The sequence below is a fragment of the Pezoporus occidentalis genome, unplaced genomic scaffold (assembly GCF_034315485.1).
Source record: "Pezoporus occidentalis ecotype Australia unplaced genomic scaffold, CSIRO_AGI_Poc_V1 ctg62, whole genome shotgun sequence".
In the NCBI taxonomy this organism is placed as follows: Eukaryota; Metazoa; Chordata; class Aves; order Psittaciformes; family Psittacidae; genus Pezoporus; species Pezoporus occidentalis.
Genome location: NW_026915966.1, coordinates 2,130,605 through 2,153,349, shown reverse-complemented (window position 1 = coordinate 2,153,349; position 22,745 = coordinate 2,130,605). Strand labels below are relative to the sequence as shown.

At 41.9% G+C, this 22,745-nt stretch overlaps 2 protein-coding genes across 2 annotated transcripts in view; one reads left to right on the top strand and one right to left on the bottom strand.

The window, feature by feature from the left end:
- FOXK2 (forkhead box K2) overlaps positions 1-22,745 on the top strand; it is a 430,591-nt gene that overhangs the window by 282,441 nt on the left and 125,405 nt on the right. The window lies entirely within an intron of this gene.
- Positions 1-22,745, bottom strand: part of OGFOD3 (2-oxoglutarate and iron dependent oxygenase domain containing 3) — a 43,396-nt gene that overhangs the window by 19,125 nt on the left and 1,526 nt on the right. Inside the window, exons 3-7 of the mRNA XM_062639783.1 lie at positions 18,986-19,061; positions 18,027-18,069; positions 11,432-11,496; positions 10,794-10,850; positions 3,432-3,585 (exon numbers count right to left, since the gene is read on the bottom strand). Of these exons, the coding sequence (XP_062495767.1) occupies positions 3,432-3,585; positions 10,794-10,850; positions 11,432-11,496; positions 18,027-18,069; positions 18,986-19,061 (395 nt within the window). The remainder of the gene's footprint in view (positions 1-3,431; positions 3,586-10,793; positions 10,851-11,431; positions 11,497-18,026; positions 18,070-18,985; positions 19,062-22,745) is intronic.

Here is a 22,745-nt window from a genome sequence, read left to right as displayed (position 1 = left end):
CAAACACATCTGACTTCTACAGATAACTAATCTGGGAACAGAGTATGCTTTGGAAAATGGCTTTTCTGTTCCTGTTCTTGTTCATTACTACCTCAGAAGGTAGCCAAGCCTGAGAAACACAACACTATGAAAAGGAGGTACTAAATTATACTCAGTTATTTCAAATTCTAGAAGTCCCTACATATTTCAAATGTATTCATTACCCTGGCAATGATTTCCAATGCCAGAAAGGTTAATAACTGAACCAGAGTTCAAACTGTGAGAAAAGCCATCATTAAAAACAGCCATACAGGCACACTGCAACAAATCAGCTTTCTATAGCTCCTTAGGAAGAATTCAACTGGAAAAAATGCAGGCATTTTCATTCAGTCTGATACTTCATACAGTTCAGTGTGCTCTTTTTGAGCACCCTTTACCCAATTAAGTCAAACATAGCTAATGTTTAATGGTAGATGTTCACAATATTTATGCAATACTTCTTTAAAGACTATTATTATAAATACAGCTGTTTGTCAGAATTAGCCAGGAACGTTTTGCAGTGCAACACCCTTGGGTTTTTTGAGGGACGCAATTTAATATGCAACTACACAGTTGTAGGAATACACAACGGGCTTGTAGTTACTGAGAAAAACATGCAGGACAGCAGCCTCTGCTTTTCACTGCAGAAGAAACTACAAACATGTATTCACTTTCCAATCTGCATAGGCCTAGTATGGTACCTTCCAGAAATGAGGCAAAACTGCTCTTCCTGGGAGCCTCTATCTTTCTCTGTGCAGATAATCACAAAAACAGCCTTGATGCTACTTTCAGTCCTCCATGTATTGGTACTAACTATGTAGCAGTGTAAGCCACCAAAGAGTGTGTCTCAATTATGAGGGGCTGTAGGTGAGCCAAAATAACAGGTTTGAGCACACACAAGAATAAGCTTCCTCAGATTTTAAAGACAATGCTGTCCTCAGGCAGAAGTAAGATACTTGTATGTATTCCATTAAATACCTAACAACATGAGGGGAAGAAAAAGAGTGAAAAGTCTGCTAGAATAGATAGCAACTGCTATCAGCCTCAACAGCCAGAGGAGGGAGGGTTGGGAGAAAGGTTTGGGAGTTGGAGAACACATCACAGGTAGAGAGATTTGAAGGTTTGGCCTGTTCAGCTTGAGAGAAAGAAAGGCTGATAAGAGACATGACTGCTACCTATAAATACATGCAGATGGAGCTGGGAGAAGGGGAAAAAACAGCTGTAAACTGATAAGTTCAGGCTAAAAAGGAAGAAAATACAATAAAACCCAAAACTGATCTTATGGCACACGATCCTGACAATTCTGTGAAGGATGACAGGATCCTTGCCCAGGCAGGGGACTGCAGGTATCTTGAAGTCCCACATCACTTCTATTAGAGAACATTCTAAGACTATACTGCTGTCAGAGTTGAGCATGCAACAGCAATTCCATTATAAATCAGACATTTGAAAAGCTCAGCTCCAAACAAATTCCATCCAGGATGAAACTCCACATCTTCAGCCAACACTCTTTGATTTAGATGCTTATAAATTCAACAAGATTAAATGAGTCATTTGGATGATTTCAGGGTTTCCATTCCTATGGAACTAAAAGCCAAATAAGTTTTAGGGAAGAAAAAAAAAAGCAAAGCCTTATACAGACACGACAGATCTGTGCTGCTCCATTATGCAGTTAAAATCTTCCAAACCAAGAAAATTCAGATTGAGAAATATGATTGCAATGGACTCAGCAATATAGGGAAAAAAGCAAGGGATATTCATGTGCTTCAAGAAGCCTACATCTTGGAACCAATGAAGCAAAAAATGTATCAGATTCTTTTTTCAAAGGCTTAATTTTACCTTTCTTTTGGAAAGGGTCAGGAGAGAAAACTCTGACGTCTTCTAGGAAGAACTTTCACCTTAATTATTATGCAGGAATACATAAAGCAGTTTGTTCAATTCCAAGGGGAAAGGATAAATAGTGTTACACCCCAAAAACATCCAACAAACTGGCACAACGTCTAACATGCTGAGTTTTATTGATCTTTCTTCACTTCCCAGTATTCACACCTGGTTCGGAGTAGAGGGCAAGATGCTCCATCCCTGGCAGTGTTCAGGGCCAGGTAGGACAGAGCCTTGGGCAAGGTATCCCCACATGCCTTGGTGGGTTGGAATTAGATGATCTTAAGGTCCTTTCCAACCCAAACCATTCTACGATTCTATGATTCTATGAAAATCATCTGCACCTCAAAACCATCCCAACTACCTCTGGTCCTCGGTCCACTTCAATTGTTAATCATGGCTTTTTAAACAAGCAGCATCCAGAAGCTGGTCTCCTCTTTGTTATATCAGCGACTGCAAATTCCACCCTGCATTATCTCCTCTCAAACAGTGGCTGTATCGAGTATCACTGTCTCCACAGTGACAGCATTTAAGCTGCTTCTGCCTATATGACAAGAAAGGGCGCAGGAGCTTACGCTAATGTACTGAGCAACAACAGGCCTGATACTTCCCTCAGAGTGACTTTTCCCAGGAAATATTTTAAAGGCAAGGAATATTTCTCCAATTTTTCATCCTAGATGTTTCAGGTCATAGATTTCAAGGCACCCTGCCCACATACAGACTCCAGCACTGAAGCATTACTTAGATTTTGATGGGTTAACTTTTATTTGTTTGCATCTTTGATGATCCATGACTCTGGAGGGACTCAAATGTTTCAATCCTGAAGATGTGAAATGTGGGTATCCTGGTGTGGGGATTTTTGTTTCTTCGGTTTGACTTCTCCATTGTTAGTTTGTACTCTGCTGTGCTGCACAGAACCTCCAAGCCCAGTTAACTTCAGAAATAAACTCACTACCAATCCCCATTGAGAACTGTGAAGTGTTAAGCTATGAGCTTGATGGATAGAAAACTGAATTAAAAGGAAGCCACCACACTTCCATTCTAAGAAAAGAAATATTAAATTACTGAAAGAGGGTATCATACCCCATTAATGTACACATTCACATATAACTGAAACGCAATGGTTAAGAATTTATCAAGAGGCTCAGATCATCAACAGCAACTGATTGACCACTTTAAAATAGATCCTACTAGAGCTGGCTGAAAGAGCAATATCCTAACTGGAAACACAGGTTGGATGGAACTGAAACACCCTGTAGGTGCAGGTCAATTTAATGAATGTTTCTGACAAAAGAGAACCTCAAGTAGTCATTCACACAGTTTAGTAAATCTAGCAGAGCTAACTTAGAGAAAATACAAAGGGATATAATGGCCTATGTTTCTGAAACTCACCCTTCCATTAGGTTCATCCCCAAAAAGATTTCTTACAAGCACCAGTTTTCAAACATGTTTTATCATTTAATATAAAACTGCTTCAAAGTGATCTAATAATAACAGCACACATTTGCATCCCATCTCAGCCTCCTACTTACCTTGTCAACGTGGGGGTGCCAGTATTCATCGTGTGTTGTCTTGGCTTCTGTGCTGTTTATTCTTGAGAAGAAAGTTGGCTTAGTCAGGTACATGGAAGAAGAGTTGATACCAAACGCTTGAGCAATCCTTTGTTGAATTCTCTGTCTCACATCTCTGCAAAGAACACAACACAGCATGCTAAGTGACACCTCTCTTGCTCCTGCATTCTTCATTCACTTTATACACCCACACTCTCTCTTCTTTTGCCTTAAATAAAGGAGATCTGTGACATCAAAAGAGTGTGTTGGGTTGGGGTTGGTTTTAGTTTTTCTAATTCTCAAAAAGAAAAGATTAAAGCCTCTCACATATACATTTTTAACCCAAAGCAGATAACTAGAAAGCTGTATCTTCATAAAGGGTTGTCTCTGAAGACCCTTCAACTATTTTAACACTAATTTTATACTGATTGATGAAGTCCCTAGCACCATGAAACTTGGGGTTCTCTGTCAACATATGCATTGGTGTCAACCAGGTTTTCCTTAAAACTTAATGCAAGGTGTCTTTCCCAACTATTTTCAAGGATTCAGACAAACCACTTCTACCCTACCTATTCCTGTGTTTCTTGTGAGCCAGGAAAAGCAGAACAGGACTGGTTTTGTTTTTAAGAGTATGAAAATAGAAGACAAGCACACATGCATTACTGTACAGAATGGCTTGTATAGCAGCATCCATCCTTCAGGACGGCTACTGGTTCATACAGGGCTAGACCAGGACCATCTAGATCTGCCAGCCTTAGTTCAGCCAACAGCACTTTTAAAGAGAAGGGATTTGTGATTACTGAGTAATAACACTAACAAATCCCACCAATAAATACATACAGCTAGCATTTAGCTTTGAGAAAATTGAAAAACCAGCCAAGACTGCAGTAACACAGTGAGATGAAAGGAAAACATCGGGTGTTTCTTTAAGATGTAATCCTCTGTGCTTAAAATCTTTATATTGTTTTCTCCCAATTTCTACACATTCTTAGCTATTGTATTAGTCTTCCTCCCAAGTGCTTCAAAAGCAGCATATAAATGAGACAGTCTGAGTAAACACACTTCAGGAGCTGTACCTGGAATTACATTAGCAGTTTTGTGCATTTTCAGCATCACACTTTTCTCCAGTGGGTAGTACTGAACTTCAACGTAATGGTCAAGGAAGCTTTTCCCAAGTATTTCTGTAGGGAACTTAAACAACGACTACAAGCAATGACAATATGAAACCCAGACATGCAGTGTTAGGCTGAAAGTCACCTCTTACAAAACTAACTCCACAAGTACTAAACCAATCCAAAACGTTTTGTTCACATCCTGTCCCTCACCAAAAATAAAACCAAGACTATGTACACATTTCATTTTTAACCTCTCGCACTCTACACTTTCAGGGGTCTGAGCTTTAGGGGTGAATTCAAGCTATTTTACATGTGAGGTATCAAAACCATCAAATGAAGTTAGAGCAGAGATTTTCAGGTATTGACGTGGCTGCATGAACTGAGGTTTCAAGTTGAGAGGTATGTAGTGGTAAGTTTGGAAACCTGACATCAGGAAAGGACCTGCAGGTGCTTTGCATGCCTGTGGGAGCCTGATCTTTCTGTCTCATCTCTAAGTAGGCCTTCAGCAGAGGCTGCCTTACATTTCCCAAAAAGCATGAAGTGTAATTACGCATTTCACTTCAGGAATTGGGAGCAGCTGGCACTCTGAACAACCAACACAGGAATTAATAGCTTGCCCCACAAATACTGAAACAGCCCATTCCCTGGCTCTGACAGCAGGCGGCCAGTAGCCACAGCCAGCTGGAATAGATCTACTCTGAAGCAATTAGACATAACTTTAAAGCTCCAGTAGTTGTACTGCTCTCTAAGTAGTGGTGCTTCCTCTTTCAGGCTGATTCCGTTCCCACTTTTACAACCTTTCTAATAGGATCTGCTGTCTGATGTTTATAAGGCTCTGTTGAAGCTCCACTCCTCTTTGAGGCTTACGTGCAATGGCTTCAGCCAAGACAGAATGTTTTACAAACCAAGCAGGAAGCAAAGCTCTACTAAACTCTTCCTGACAGACAAAACAGCAATAGAACATCTACCTGGTTTGGACCAGCCAATGGGTTACCAAAAGAAAAGGAAAATAAACTCAGCAATTTAAGTATGACACAAAGAGAAAACAGGATTTTTCAGCAGGCAGGGGAATTAGTGACTAAGACAGAGTAAAGCAGCAGTGAGGTGACAGGTCTAAAGGTGTGACTGTAGGTGCCATCTGGTCTTTGTGGAAGCAGGTGACTTCAGCAGACCCAGGCAGCTGGTTTTTGGGAGTGTAAGTATACTGCTGGCCTCTTATGTCCCTGTGTGCTACTGACTTCAAGTATTACTTTTAATCCCAGTAGCTTCTTCAAGCGCATGAAGAGAGCTGCCAGCCTTGGACTTCTTCAGTTGATTTGTGTGCTCCTGCCTTTTCGTTCCCTGTGAGCTGTCACCCTGCATATCACAGCATCACCCGAGAACAATCACGACAATGATGGCATATGTAGCAGACTAACATGAATTTTATGCATATAAATAATTTGCCATTCAACAAAACAAATGGCAAACTATAAAAAAGACCCACTGATTGTAACGGAGCTTGGACGAGGCTTCAGAAATCAGGTATTTATCCTTTGCCCTTAAAGCTGTACTAACACGTAATACAGACGCCATCGCATCACACATCCAGAGGGCAAGTTCGTAGCTTTCCTTCAAGAAAGAGATCCACAGGTAAAAGAATACTGACCATTCACATCAAGCTCAAAGAGCAAGAGGGGGTTAACTTGCCTATAACAAGAAGTTGAAAATAAAGCAAAAGTAACTTTACTTGATGTGCAGACTGCAAAGTAATTCAAAGTTAAGACTGAGGGGAAGAGGACACTTAATCTTTCACTTTGCCTTCAGTGCTCTCAAGCATATTTGTGGGAGCTGGGGAATAACCAAATAATGTTTTCAGCATGTGCTGGATTAGGCCCTGAAGTGAGTAGGAAGCAATTTATTAATTTCAATGAACTCCAAATCTAACATGGAAAAAACAAGCAAAGTAACCGAAACTCACATACTGGTCACGGGAAGCAGAACCCCTTTCCAACAAACTGCTCATAAAAAAAAGCCATTCACAGGATGACCTTTCTAAAGGAAAATGGTAGGGACCGAAAAGAAAGAGTCAAGAGTAGATTCACATCCTTGCTCTTGATTTTTCAGCATGAAATACTATCCTGATACACAGACTGCCATCTGATACACCTCCAACAGTGCATTGCACTATTGTAACAACAAGGAAATCTGAACTCCTAGCTAATGTGTAAAAATCACCCATTAACGAGTTTGATGCCAAAGGCAAAGGTGCCTGTGTGCTGCAGGAAGTATGTTTTGCACGCTGCTTTGTGATAATCTTTGTTGCCCTTCAATCCACATTGTCACATTTACCCCACTACAGGAGTCACCAACAGGTTGACCTCTGCTTCAAACTCCATAAGGTATCTCATGTGCCTCTCTCCAATAGCAAATTAAACACTGTACATGGGAATCAAATGTTTACTTTGCAGTAGAACAAAGGAATGACTTCTTTTAGAGATCAAAGTGTTCCCTAGAATCCTGGGAAGCATGTACCTGAACACACACATCTGTACTCCAGCTCATTCTGTGCCCAGGGCATGCCAAATACAGCACGCAGCTGTTCTCAAAGCAAGTATAAAGTCACTTTTTAGCCTATAAAAACTCCTGTACAGCCAGCCTGCTTTCCACTGACCTGGCCATCTCAACATTTATCAATATCATGACTGCAAGTTCTTCTTCCCCTCCCTTAGTATTCAGACACAGCCAATACAGTCTATTGGTAAAATTCTTCAGGACAAACACTCCGTACTTCATGTGTAAATCACATGACAAGGTAAGCCAAACTTTAGCTTAGAAGGTGCTGGCTAGCAAGGAAGGAATGAGCCAGCTTGGATCTGACAGAGCAAGAGCCACATTGTTCCCTCAACCACTTCACGTGCACTCAGAAGCAGCAGGAGCCTTGGGCAGGAGCCTCCGCTCCCTTCTTGATCCTGGCCCAGTCATTCTTCATACTCTTTACTTCATGTCATCCACCTATCAAAAACTCTTGGGAGAGCTCTATTACAAATACTTCTTTCTGCTGGAGATCGTAAGCATTTATTTTCACAAACACAGCAACAACTCTATTATTCAGATTGCTTTGGGCATACGCTGGCTCTGCTCAGATGCATTAAACAGAGCTCTGCTATGGCAATAAATACACAGGTACAGCACCCAGTGAACAACACAAGTAAAATATTAATCCCTCCCAGAATTTCTCACCGAGTCACTGGGTAATATTAAAATGCACAGGGCAGACTCAGGGAAAGGCAGAACAGGAAGCTCTGAACAGAGCACGTGACCACATGCCATAAAAGCAGTTCCTGAAATCCACTTCGGATTCAGGGTGATGAGAGGAAAAAAAAGCCAGTGAAGTAGCCAGAAATCTAAGGAACATAGAGCTTAAGACAAAAGGTGTTCATTAGATTGCAGAGTTGCCAGATCAATGTATCAGCAGCAGCGTAAAGAACCAAGTAAAATTACAAGTGCCACAGAGAAGTTTCTGTGAGATACAAGCTCTGCCAAGCCCGAAGATGCAGTCAGGAGCCACCACAAAGCACAGTTCAAGTACAGTGACAGGGACACTCAAAGCTTTGCAGGACTGTATAGCTTCTCTAGCTCAGTTGTATCACACACAGAGTATCACAGTACACAGTATGCTAGAGATTGGAAGGGACCTCAAAAGATCATCTAGTCCAATCCCCCTGCCGGAGCAGGAACACCTAGATAATGTTACACAGGAATGTGTCCAGGCGGGCTTTGAATGTCTCCAGGGAAGGAGACTCCACAACCTCCCTGGGCAGCCTGTTCCAGTGTTCCGTCACCCTCACTGAGAAGAAGTTTCTTCTCAAGTTTAAGTGGAACCTCTTGTGTTCCAGTTTGTACCCATCACCCCTTGTCCTATCATTGTTTGCCACTGAGTAGAGCCTGGCTCCATCCTCGTGACATTCCCCCTTTATATATTTATAGACACTTATAAGGTCACCCCTCAGTCTCCTCTTCTCCAAACTATAGAGACCCAGCTCCCTCAGTCTTTCCTCATAAGGGAGATGCTCCACTCCCTTAATCATCTTTGTTGTCAGCATCTCTGTGCTGTTCCCAGTGACAAGCCCTAAAGGCAGCAGAAGCAGACAATGCAACGCTCTTCTACAGCCAGAAAGGTTTAACAGAAAACATGAAGAACTTCGCACATGAAGAAGAAATAAAGGGAGAAAGGCAAACTATCAGCTCCTTCCCCTGCTGTTTCTGTAGCTCCACTTCAATTTGCAAGATATTCAGAGTAAATCTTTGACAGCGCCATTTTCTGCTGAAGTCACAACCCTTAAACCAAGCATCGGATTTAAAGGTCTCTCTTCAGGGTAAAGATGCAGCTATTACATGAAACAAGAGGAACTGCTGTAATATGCTTGGCAGATGGTGGTTAAACCATCAGCCTAGAAACCATAACTGATTGAGGCAATGTAATTTTGACAGAGACCATTTAGAAACCAGCCTCCTGGCTCAGAATGCCTGCTCAGATGTGTTATGGTTGCAATCAGTAATACTTAGACATGAATTACACTCAGTTAGGCCTCTCAAGAGTATATTTTTAAATTGACCTTGGTAGGTAACTGAACGTAATGAAGACAAATGCTCCCAAGAACAGCATAAAATCATTCCTTAAGGTCCTACAGCCCATGTTAAAGCACTGCCATTAATATGAAAAGAAGCATTTAATAATACATTTTGTATTAGATTTGTATCCAGCAGACCAAAATGCCTCCTATATTGGCATGAAATACCAATGGAATATTGATATTCCCTAGCAGCTGTCTCATCTCCCAGAATAAGGATCAGAAATCCATAAAAACTGTTGAAAAGCTGAATGTTTCTGTTCATATGAAACAAGTACTCTTTAGGAAGACACTGCCTCCATACAGCCATGGTATTTCTACACATTCTTTGATCTTCTACAGAAAGGAAGGCAAAATAATTACTATCTTTAAAATACCACTATTTTGGTGAGGCAGTAACTACACTGTCTTTATACAGTCAAAGTTCAATAATAATCAAGAAAGCAGCTTGCAACCTGCTCTAGTGGAAGGTGTCCCTGCCTGTGGCAGGGGGCTGGAACTAGATGAGCTTTAAGGTCCCTTCCAACCCAAACCACTCCATGATTCTGTGATTCTGGGGGGCAGAAGTGAACACATTTTAAAAGAAGTTCATCTATAAAGATGACAGCATCTAAACAATAGTTGTTGACTGGAAACAAGCTTTAATTGGTTAATATTTTAAGACAAAATTACTATACTAATGAATCCAATAAACCTATTTTGGCTACTTCATAGCACTTCCACCACTAGAGGGAGGTCATATTCCTTCCCAAAGGCAAAGAGAAAAGGCCAGAAGAGTCAAAATGTTCAAGCCAGGTATATTTTAAATTACGAGAAAGCAACTGAAACACATAACTGAAGATTTACTATGTCTCATCAACGAAGAATGCTTGTACCTAAAGTCTGGCCACACTGCTTCACAGACACAAGAAACTCATTACGTTTGTCAGCTTTGTTAAGTATATGAGCAGGTCCACAGGAAAGCGAGAAGCATCAGATGCTAAAGCTATTACATTACAGAGCCATTTCATAGTCTGGCTTCTTACAGGGAAAGTATGCTCTGCTCCTCTAGCCAGAACATCAGTAATTTGAAGTCCTTCCACTCCCTGCTTTACCATTTTTAATGTTTTGCTACACTTCATCCAAAGAACCCCACAAGCTCCTAACGCGGTAATAGCATGGGATTGTCTGTCATCTAACACAACACCTCTTGGATAGTATGTGTGAAATATGAGTCAGTGGTAAAGGGTTTTACATCCCAGCTATTAACGTTCCAGCAAATGAGCACAAAACCGAGATGAAGCAACTCTCCTTGCTTGCAGGGCTGGCATCAACCTCCTACACAGAAACAAAAAGGTGTGATGCTGCCATTGTTCTGATTACATTTACACCATAATACTGTCCTGACATTGTCATGCAGCTGAACTTAAAGCAGCCAATGTTATTGATCAGGGAGTCACCAAAAGGCCTTTCTACTTATTTTCATCAAGGCATCTTAATTCACAGACATTATTATTTTGAGCTGCAGAATCAATTGGATGTCTGAATCCAAAGGACAATCCCCTCCCAACCTGCAGTGCCCACAAGAAACAAAGCCCCGTTCTGCGGTTCATCCAGCAGCTATTGGGAAGCTTTACCGATATAATGCAAAATCCTCTTCTGTGAAGATGTCTTGAATTTTGTCCCCAAAGTACCTGAAAAATTAAACAAGTCTGAAAGAGGAGTTGCTGAATCAAGAGTGCCTGAGCAGCACCAAGATGCATTCTCAACCCCCAGCTGTGCTTTACCCACAAAGTGAAAACGCAATACAAAAGAATCCTACACATGCTTTTGAACATAAAACGCCAAAGCATTGCTAAATGATTAAATGAAGGATCAAGAGGCAGCAACTGTTAATGGAATACCCCAGACATGAGAAGAGCCTGCCCACACCATGAAATAAGCACTTGGATTCAAATTTAAGGGTTCAAGCTACTTATTTCTTCCACTCCACTGCTGACAAACCAGACTATAACTGTGAAAAAATACTATTATTTACTGGTGTAAGAACTCTGAAAAGAAAGGTAATGGCAGTTCTCAAAGAGCCCACTTCAACACAAGATCAGTTTCCCTGCCACAGAAGCACTATAACCGGTCATGGAAACCGTGGTGACTCTGCCCAGCTCCTGCAGTCTGTCATTTCTAATTCCAGCCCAGAGGGTTTGAGAAACGTGGAAAGGCAATGAGTGCTGAAGGTGCAGGGTAACAAGAGGCAGCAAGCCACAGCCCCCTTTACCTGTACAGATTAACAAAATGCTTCCCCAGGGAAAGAGCTCCGGAGTGCAAGTCCAGAATTGAGGCCTGGGAAAAGAAACAAGAAAACAGGACAAATGAGCATGAAAAGGTTTTATCATTATTTAACTATGACCTTTAATAACTGTCCCCAGCTGGCTCTCACTTTTCACAGCCTCCCAAGTAAAAATATTAGCTTCTAGCATTCAGATTCACATCCTATGCCTACTTTACAATAACAAACCTCCTGCAGTTTGCCAGATTTGCAGTTTGCTTTAGATTGGATCTAAGGAGGAAATTCTTTCCTGTGAGGGTGGTGAGGCACTGGAATGGGTTGCCCAGGGAGGTTGTGAATGCTCCATCCCTGGCAGTGTTCAAGGCCAGGCTGGACAGAGCCTTAGGTGATATGGTTTAGTGTGAGGTGTCCCTGCCCATGGCAGGGGTGTTGGAACTGGATGATCTGAAGGTCCTTTCCAACCCAAACCATTCTATGATTCTGTAAGTGCATGAAATATTAAAGTACTATGAAAAAAGCATAGAACCTCTACTCCTGAGATTCAGATCTGACAGAGAAGTGCCAAAGCCCTCCTCCATGGGCTAGGAGGAAGATGCTGTGTTCCAAGATCCCTCCTTGAAGACACTTCCCTTCCACACAAAGATGACTAATTTTCCAATATTTGTGAGGCACTCAAATAGCAGCACTAATATTTATCTTGCCCAACATTTGTTATTAAAACTTCTCCTTCACCAGGAGTTCCTGTATACTTCTCAGATTTAATACGGACATAAAAGTCTGTTTAAAAGAGCAATTATAATTCTAAGGCTTACTAGAGCCAAACTTCTTCGCCTCAATTTCTAAACCACTGGAAAAGAAAACCAAAGAGTGAAAAGTTTTTACAGATGAAAATTCAATCTATTTCTTCATCCAATTCAAGATAAACACTTCTGCTGAGCTCCAGACCAACCTAAAGAGATTAGTATTCAGATTTGCCAGGAGGGAGAGCTACCTCTCAGGTCTCTAAATCCTCTCTCTAAATCAAGTCAAGTACACTTTTGCATGTCCCTTGCTGTCCACAAAATACATGTTTGTTTTGCCTCACTTAACCAGTACTTAAAAATATGACTGCCTAATAGCTGGCTTATTTACTTATACTGGAAATATCAAGTAGCAACAGTTAATTAACTTGACCAGCACCAAAGTAATGACATCTTTGATACACAATATCCGGGCAAACACACTCATCTTGGATTTTGGCATTTCTTGATGCATGACATACCATTCCCATTATTGTAACAAAATCCAAACAGTAATAATACCAGTAGGTATGCTGCCTGGAAAGAATGATACCTTCCATCTTACCAGCAACAGGAATTTCTGGGCATGGTTAGAAAAGCACTGTTTGAAGCCACTTTGTCTCTATACCCAAATGCAGACAGGCTGGTGAATGAGCAGCAGCAAATCATCGGTCCAGAGGCATGCAAGAGCTGTAGTGCTGGGCTGGCAATACAGCTTCATGCTCACCCTTAGTCTCAAAGCACTTTTCCCCCACCTCCTCTGGATCATGGTGGAAGAAGACACTCATGAGAGTCTCTCAGTAAAAGAAAATTGCTGCAGGCTCAATTGAGCCTCAGAGGTAAAGCAGGAGAACTCCACTAAAGTCCCCTTCTGAAAGGGATATAATAGCTTGCTTTTAATAAACCTACCCAAACAATTCTATCTACCCCTTTAAAAATATACAAGGCAACGGTAGTTCTGGTGTCCTCAACATAAAAAGGACATGGAACTGTTGGAACAAGTCCAGAGGAGGCCACGAGGATGATCAGGGGCTGGAGCACCTCCTGTATGGAGGCAGGCTGAGGAAGTTGGGGCTGTTCAGCCTGGAGAAGAGAAGCTGCGTGGAGACCTCAGAGCAGCTTCCAGTGTCTGAAGGGGGCCTATAGGGATGCTGGGGAGGGACTCTTCATTAGGGACTGTACTGATAGGACAAGGGTTGATGGGTTTGAACTAAAACAGGGGAAGTTCAGGTTGGATATAAGGAAGAAGTTCTTCACTGTGAGGGTGGTGAGGCACTGGAATGGGTTGCCCAGGGAGGCTGTGAATGCTCCATCCCTGGCAGTGTTCAAGGCCAGGTTGGACAGAGCCTTGGGTGACCTGGTTTAGTGTGAGGTGTCCCTACCCATGGCAGGGGGGTGGAACTGGATGATCTTAAGGTCCTTTCCAACCCAAACCATTCTGTGATTCTATGAGCTATTCAAGTGGACATAGCATGAGCTTTTCAGACTCCCTCTTCCCACAGCTCTCCAAAAGCTTCAGAGGACTGTGAAGGAAACAAGTTCTCACACTCCTGCAAGGGCAGTTCTTGTAATAAGCTTGACTCAAGCTTCAGCAGCAAAATGTTCATTTATTGCTTTCTGGTTCTGTGCAATTGTCTAAGCTACAGCTAGAAGCAGTTCAACTGCTCCCAGGTAGCTTCAAATCCATGCTTGTGATCACGCTGAAGTAGATTACACAGAGAAGTAACAGGACATCTGAAAAGATGAATTTAATCTAAAACCAAATTGCCTTTCAAATACTTTCAACGTGCTTCCCAAGCACACACATTTCTTCTCACTTCTCAAGCTCCAGGTGATTACAGTTCCGAAGATGCAAAATAACCAAATGAATCAATAAAAGACACCCCCCAAGAAGGAGTCATAGCTTTAAGGACAGTAACCAAGATGTAAACCTAGAAAAGCCAGAGGAAGACAAGCAAGGGAATCTGAAAAAGAAAGAATATTCTTAAGGGTTGTTTCAGACAGGGGAAACAAGTGAATGTCAAACAGACAAGGACCTGATTAGGCATGAGCACAGAGCTATCTAACAGCCGCCTTGAAAAGAAACAAACATTTATTTTGGCCTCTGCCATTTCAGAACATTAAACATCTGCAGCATTATTTCCTACACTGGGAAAAACACCTTAGTGGAAACCTGAGTCAACACTGTTACTTCCAAGTTCAGCCCTCTGGACAAAGGTCACCCTGCAATTCAGGTGAGTGGTCCCAGGCTGAAAGCTCTATCCAGGTGATATGAAGATGGCAGGAACGCTGCAGACAGACATACCCAAACACCTGTTTCCAAGAGGCTTCTTTAAAGAACTTCTATATAAAGTAAATTGAACTTGCTTCAAAAAAAAAAAAAATCAAGCACAACCATTAAACATATATTCACTTCTACAGCAATTCCTCCACCCTAAAAAAGTTTTAAGTGATACTTCTATAGAAAACAGCAGAAACTGCCCAAAAGAGAAGAACACAAAAGCTTATTTCTGTTTGTGTGGAGGAGCTGGTAGCACCCCAAACCTTCCCACTCCTCCTGCAGGAACATTCACACACTCAGAAGAGGGAAGAGCAATGGAGGTTCCACATGGCCACCAACTCCTGAGCAGCAGCAAACTTACTCTCACTGCAAGGCAGAGAGGCTTTCAAAACAACCCCACCTTGAAATCCCTCTCCAGCTTCCTAAAGTCTAGATAATCCCACCAACACACAGCTGTAAGGAAAGACACTGCCAAGTGCTATCAGGAGACTAATCAAGAAGGAAGAAAACTCTGCAGCCTGTAGTAGAGGTATGAAGTAAGTATTAGGCAGATGCTTTATCTTCTTGCTGGAAAAAGAAACCACAGAGCTGAAAGCATTTTGAGGACTTCAGAGGTTGGCTGGGAGGGCTGAAAGCTGAACAAGGAGGGATACGGTCTGCAGAACCACTGCTCTATGCATGGGTCAGTGGGCCTACACCAGAAGCCTTTGCTTGGCAGTACAGCTATACAGGTTGGTTGCTTCACCCAGTGATTCAGAACTTCAGTTTTCCCCTGCAGAAGGGAGGTTTAGGTGGCTACTCCTGCCAGTTTAGCTCCAACACAGGGAAGAGACTGCTGCTGACCAGCTGCAACAAGGGGCTTCTTTTCTGGGGCTTCTAAATAAATGCCAATAGGTCTGATGATACTAAAGAGTTTCATTTACACTAGAGAGATGTTATGATGGCAGCACCTATAAGAATGTGAACAAATGAGTCATTACCAGGGTGACAATGCAAGCAAGGATAGTGAGCAAGAAAGTACTAGGCAGGGAAAGAATCTTAGAATCATTTAGGTTGGAAAAGGAGATGTCATTATCTTTAAGAAAGATAATTGCACTAAGCTAGTGCAAACATCATGAGAACTAATGTTCTTCATTCAGAGAATGTGGACTGCAGAGTATAAAGCCATTTTACAGAGGCATACAAGGGAAAGCAGTATTCTGGTGGAGAAGATGCTCCTGTATGGCTTCTGTTTTGCTCCTGTATGGCTTCTGTTTAAAGTCAGACTAGAAGATTACAACAGCCTCTTCCAGCCTCACTCCCTGTGTAAGTACAAGTAAATCTAGGAGTAATTAAAAAGGAAGAGCGGAAGCAAGCTCAGCAAGACAACTGGGACATGACTCCTGGGAGGTTTCAATAATTCAGATGTTTGCAGGGACTTCCTCAAAACAAAAGGATGGAAAAGGAAAGGAGTTTTTGTGCTATACTTCACTGCTCCAAGGAAGCCGGAAGAGCAGCAGACAAAAGGAGAAGAGAATTGACAGAGTCACAAACTGCAGGTTTAGGACTTTAATAAATTATATCCAGCACAAGCACAAATCCACTTCTGTGAATTCAAAAGAAGTGTAACAGATAGGGGGAGAGATCAGAAGTGTTGCTTACAAACGGGTGAAGAGGAAATCAGAAAGAGTAAAAAAGCAGCCTGCACCCTAACAGAAATCTGAAGAAGTTTTCTCTGGAATAGTGGAGAGATCAAAGTGGCTCAAGAAAGAATTAAAAAACACAAACAAGGAGTTATTGATCCTTTTCCTTAAAAATTCCTTCAGTCTCAGAACAACAGACATAACTGCACGGAATTATCCAAACACTCTAAAGCCAAAGAAATTTAAAGCAACCATCCAGACCTCATCCAAAAGGCTTGAAGCTTGAGCAGCATACAGGCAAAGCAGCTAGCTGAAGTAAGACTTGAAGTATTTTGCATGTTATGTAGATAAGAGATTTGAAAAGATAAAAGGCTCAAACAAAGAAAGTTTAATCTCTACATCATCAGCACACATCTAACAGTATTTAATGATATCTGGGAGTCAAGATGCACTACTGGGAACATACCATGACATTGAGAATACAAGCACGCACATCCAAAAAGAAACATAACAACAGAACAGGGAGAAAGAGGCATAAAAGAAACCAGGTGAAGGAACTGTATTCAAAGGCTTCCCACAAGCAAGCCCTCCTGGACCACTGGTCAGCCCTTGTTTTTAGCATCTTTCAGTGTTTATACACTGGGTAAGGCCTCAATGCACTATCACACCACTTTCTTCTTGGACCCCTCCCTGAGGACTAACAGCATGCAATGACTTTTTCACATTCACTGATGATGAGCAATGTGACAAGGCTTGGATCAGAGTCCAGACATCTCAATGGACATTGGATTTCTTAAGGAACTTATTTTATTGGAGCAACAGAATCTTCCTCCCCTCCCTCATTTCCCTTCCCTTAAAAAAACCAACAAAACAAAGAACCCGCTCACAATGATGCTTCCAAAATGATATTTACCTCACTTCATGCCTCTTTCAAGCTTTCTCTGCCTCAGTATCCCCAGTTCCCTGATCCCCAGCTGGATGTTAGCTTTCTGTGGTCCAAATCCATAAAGGTCTGTGTTAGGCACTGCCCTTCTAATCCCTCTTTGTGGAAGTCTAATGAAAAATCACAGGTAGGTCCCAAAAGAACAGGATAGGAAGCCCATTTGACAACACTAATGACAGGAGTTAAGCTGCAGGTCCCCACAGGCACAGTAAAATAGGCCAAGCTGCAAATTATGCAACCACAGAACTGAATAGGGATCATCTAAGGGATTCTGACAGAACTGAACAGAGAATTCTACGTATATTGTAGATGGACAGCACTGCTTAAGTTTCTCAGTTACAATTTTTCTGCAGATCTTTCTCAGCAATCACAACAATGACAAAAATTTTTGGTTTCAAAGAAAAACTTCCTCCTAATACATTCCCTAACTCAGGGGAAGTTGATGTGCTCACAAATACTCAAGAAAAGGTCTGGTCATGCACAAAAACATCCTAAGAACAAAGACAGGGGAAGAAATTAGAATAAGCATGCCCATTGAAAATGAAACCAAATCCACTTCTCTTTAAAGAGAGTTGTCTGAGGATATTGCACAGCATTTTTTGTCACTACACAAAACCAGTTTTCACATGATGCTGTGAACCAGTGCAGTTTAGTTTCAGAAGTCAGACTTGTGCAGTTCTGCTATAGTAACCGTTTCCAGATGGAGAAGACAAAACCAGCTCAAGAGAGGCACCAGAAAGAGCAAAACTGAATAATAGGAAATCTCAACTGTATTGCAGAAGTTATGATTACACTGCTAGCAGAAGTATTAATGGGAGATAAAATAACTTCCTGAACAATTTTTATTCCCCCAAATCTGAACACAAGGAAAAATTCTCCACCTCCTTCAGCCCCCAGAATGATTTATAACCTTGCCTTCACAGTAAAAGAATGTAAAAAGTAACAGGACACTGCTCACCCCTCCATCAGATCCTCCCAAGGACAGTCCCCTCTCTGCTATTCTGCAGGCAAAACAATAACCTCAGATGAGAACTGAAGTCTGATTACTTTGTCCTTTAATGTCATTATTTACAACATGTCACTTCAGTAAGTGATATCTGAAGCATCAGGTAACCCAATGGAGTTAAGAGAAGCTGTCATTTATTGGAAAGTGAATCTTGCAGCCTATTACAAAAATTAAGTATCTGAGCTTGTAGCCCCCTTCCATAAGTTCCCAACACCCCCCCAAGTCTTTCAAATTCATTCTGGCCAAGTAAGATTAAACATAAAAACATCCCCATACCTTGATTCTTAGCAGCAGGGCAAATAAACCTGGCCAATACAAAAAACCTGTATCAAAAAAATCAGGATTCCAACTGAATTTGAACTCAGAGTGGCCAGCCCAACTAGGGAGCAAAGCACTTACACAAGCTGCATACCACTTTCAGCATGACAGTGATATTCCCCACTGACATGATTATCAAATGCAAATCACACTCGAGGAAGCTGGTAACTTTTCTAAGTGCATAATTTCACAGTGTCCCCTACGGTTTGATTAAAACTCACCGCTTGATGTTCACAGAGCACTCCATGGTCAGCACCAGCTCATAATTACCCAGGAACTAGCTGAAAGGAGGCTTATGTTGTTCCGGTTTTAAAGGCCAAATGGAACAGAAGGCCGAGTGAAAATCCTTTAAAACATACTTAATTGGTTTTCCTTTCTTCTCTACAACACTCGTGTCCCACAGAGCTCCACAGAGGCAGACTCTATGGAAGAGAACTGCCTCCACTACAGCAAAACCAGAAAAATCACTTGAAACAAAGAATACTACCTGTTTTAACCTCCTCCTTCAGCTAACGTGCTCTGTGCTACACCTTAAACACTGGCACAGTCATTAAAATGCTCCTAAAAGTCTGCAGAGCTAAAAGAAAAATTACCTACGGATCCTTTCAGCTTCTTCCCTGGTAATCACTGCATCGGTCACACCTCTTCCACACTTCCTAGGTGTGCACCCTGGAACACAAGGAGGGGAGAGAGAAAAAAACAGATCATCTTTCAGACAAGGCTCCAACCAAGTCTCTAATGTTGTCCTACTCCCCTTTGGGATTCACAACATTCAGAAGGGACACTGGTGCACTCACAGTATTTCACATCACTTAAACTACAAGAAAGTTACATCTTCACTTTGGTGTGTTCTGCACGCAATGAGAGAAGACAAACCAGCCAATGTCACTGGTGATTCTACATGGATTCAAGTCCCCAGGACTCACCTAAGCCACGTCACTTTCCCTACCATGACTAATGAGTGCAATTCATGGGAATTACAACAAATAAGCTGACAAGTTATTTCCTGCTATGTCCATACCGAAACTCAACAGAACGGAGGTGATCTAAAAGGAATAAATCTCAACACATGAAGTATTACAGCCCTGGAGATGTGGCTGTCACACAGAACCCAGTGCTTCCAGCGCTCTCGTTAAGCAAAATGTACAACTTCTGCCTTTAAAGACAAACTCCTTTTCCTCTTGATCTGAAAATACTTCTTGTAAGCCTTAAGTTTGCTAAAAACCTTTACAAATCTGTTACAAACTTTGGGGTTACAACTGATTTACTGGTGTTCCTTTGCATATCTACCACTTCAAGCTAGACAATATGGCACTAAGAACCACTGTATTTGTCCACTGGAAAAGCAATGTTAACTTGGAAGAACCATACTGCCAAGAGAAAAAAAGCAGTATATTTCAAATCTGCTCAATCCCTTCCCTTCCCAAATACAGATAGAAGCAGATAACATTCTGTATGGGGTGTCCATACAAATATACCTTGAAGAGAAGCTTTTTATGTGAAACTTCACACAGAAGTGTCTTGAAGCACACAGCTTGGACGTATGACAAGAAAGCCTCCTAAAATTCATGGCTAAGACAGCTAACATGGAATTTTAAAAGCTCGTGGAAAAAGCCAGCAGCACATTTCAGGTGAAGAACATATGAAACTTCTCATGAAATTAGAAGACTGGTCCACGGGCCTTCAGGCAAGAAGAAATAAGATCAATACTGAGCCACCACAGACCTTGGGATGTCACACTTGGTACTTTACTGGGGAAGATCCATAAAGAGATGTAAAGCCACAGAAGAGTTGGGATGAGTGCATTACCTGACAGCTGCCAATACCCTTACTGCTGCTGAACTGAGCTCCTCTTCAAGGATTATTTGCTCATCAGAACACAAAAGGGTAGGAGGAAACTCACGGAAAGAAATCAATTCACCCATGCAAGTCAAAAGCATTCATCTGCTCTGATGGAAAGCAATTATGAGAACCATGACCACAGACTGACAGCGAGAGAAATCTTGACACAGCATGAGTACTTTGTAGGAATTTCTGCTCCATCTTCCTGGATATACCTTGGCTCTGCTCAGGTATGCTGCAAAGCCCTCCATTTACACCAGTTTCAAGAAGAAAGAAGCCATGAGGAAGAGGTGTGGGTGAAAAGGTGAGCAGCACCAGCAACCTACCAAATACATACACTGTTTCCTTGCTTGGGAAGAGTCCCTTGTTTGATAGATGCTTCAATTGAGTCAAAGGCACCCAACACCAAGCAGAGTGTTTAAACACAGGTTAAGGTCAGGAAACCAAGTGGGTTACAACACAGGTAATTCATTCCTATCACCCAGTGACATTTCACTATAAAAAAGTAAACTGTCGATATCCAAACTGAGCTTCATAACACTGCGACATCTTTATACCCAACAGAACATCGGGTAGAGTGTGAAGTACGTTATGTGATTTGTGACTGAGCTAAATCACAAATCTTTGAGTGGATCTTATGTTTACCAACAAAATGTTTGGGAAGGGTTTTTTTAGTTCTAGGAACCCACACTGGTCCCTCTCCGGCTGTTATTTTTGCATGCATCCAAGTTTAATTGGGTGCTGGAAGCTGTGACTGCCTCAGCCATCTGTCTCCTGTTCAGTACACAGGAAATAGAATGTAACACAGGGGTCCAAGTGCCTTAACTGCAGCCTTGTCTTCTACTTAAAGTGGCACTCGGCCAAGAACCACATGCTGCCAGGATGATTCACAGGAGTAAAAAGCCTCATCATCATGTTCCCCTAATGCTGTCCACTTCAAAGCAGGATATGAAGGGGGGCAAAGATTTATCAGATGCCATCCCCATAACCACACCAACAGTCCAGATGCTAAACCTTTTCTTCCACTGCTCACAGACTTCTCTGCTTTCCACATCCACTGATCTAGTCTGTGGAAAAGATACTGTCTCCTGGGCAGCGATCATGGATGCTTTGCACACTGACACAATAAATCAAGAGACTACACAGGAGTTGCATCAGACACACTAATTGCCACAGTAGGTTTAAGTAGTTAACCATGTCTCAAAACTGCAGAAAAGGCCAAGATCTGATCACAGGGCTCAGAATGCAGATGAGACTGTGCTTACAGAACACCTTCTGCAAATAAGTTAAGTGCTTGTCCTCTCAAAAATTACACTTTGTCCTGTAATGAAGCATGTCTACTGGCAGGCAGTGCTATGGAAATAAACCCACTGCTCTGTGACACCAACTATCGTATCATTTGAAGCACACTAGAAGCTCAGTTGTAACAGTTCAGTTTGAAGCAGGGACAGGTGCATAAATAAAAAGCTCATCTTAACTGTGGAAACTTCACAGCTGAGCATCAGACACCAAGTGATGACAGGAATGTGCCTCCTTCTGATAAAGAGCCACCAGCTGTGGATGTAAAGACAGAGAATGAAAAGCTATTGAGTGAGAGGAAGTTATTTCCACAGTGACTAAAGCTCCGGGGCTGAATCCGGTTTGGCAGATAAACCGTAATCCACATTTACTGCCCCACTAAGCTGTCAGCAACAGACGTGGAGCAAAGAGCTCAGCTCTGGCAGAACAGGAGGCTCAGCAGCTCACCACCGCCCTCTTGTGGGCACCGAGCAGGAGACGAGAACCGAAAAACGAGAGCAAAGTTTATCACGGCTTCAATTAATTACTTCAAACAGATGCTCACACGTTTCTAATATCACTGATCTCTTTCTGAAAGCATAGTAGAAGGGAACACATGCGATCTGGGTTTTAGTAGACGTTTTTACATTAGTTAATACGCAGTAGCAAGCAAACATCTAATTAGAAAGCCAGAACAAAAACTCTCACAAGACAATGTGCTTTTGCTGCTGTAAGGTTGACACCAGCCATGTCAATCGTTCCCAAACAAAGCCAATAGCGGTCACACTTCACTCTGCAGTTTGTATTTGCAGAGCTTGCTCCCCATAACATCACAAGAATAGAGAACACATTTGTTCCTCTCAAGAGAGAGCATCAGCTTAGCTCAACCATGCAAAATGCAACCTAGACTCCCACTGCTCTTCATCAGAGAAGATGAAACCCTTGCATTCCTCTCAGAGACCCAATATCAACACTCTAAAGAAATAAGTGCCAGAGAATATAAATACCAAATTGACAGAAAACGGGCTCAGCTGAAAGATAGAGAAGCACTTTGCAGGCAGCATCAAAACCTACTACACCGTTACGTATCTCAAAACAAGTGTATTAGAAGCTGGCATTTGTGCCACTACCACATGACAGCAGCACAGACAATAGCCTAAATCAGTTCTATTCCATAGTCTGTATGGCATTTGCTCACAAACTCATCCACAGACCTACTACAAGAATCAAGAG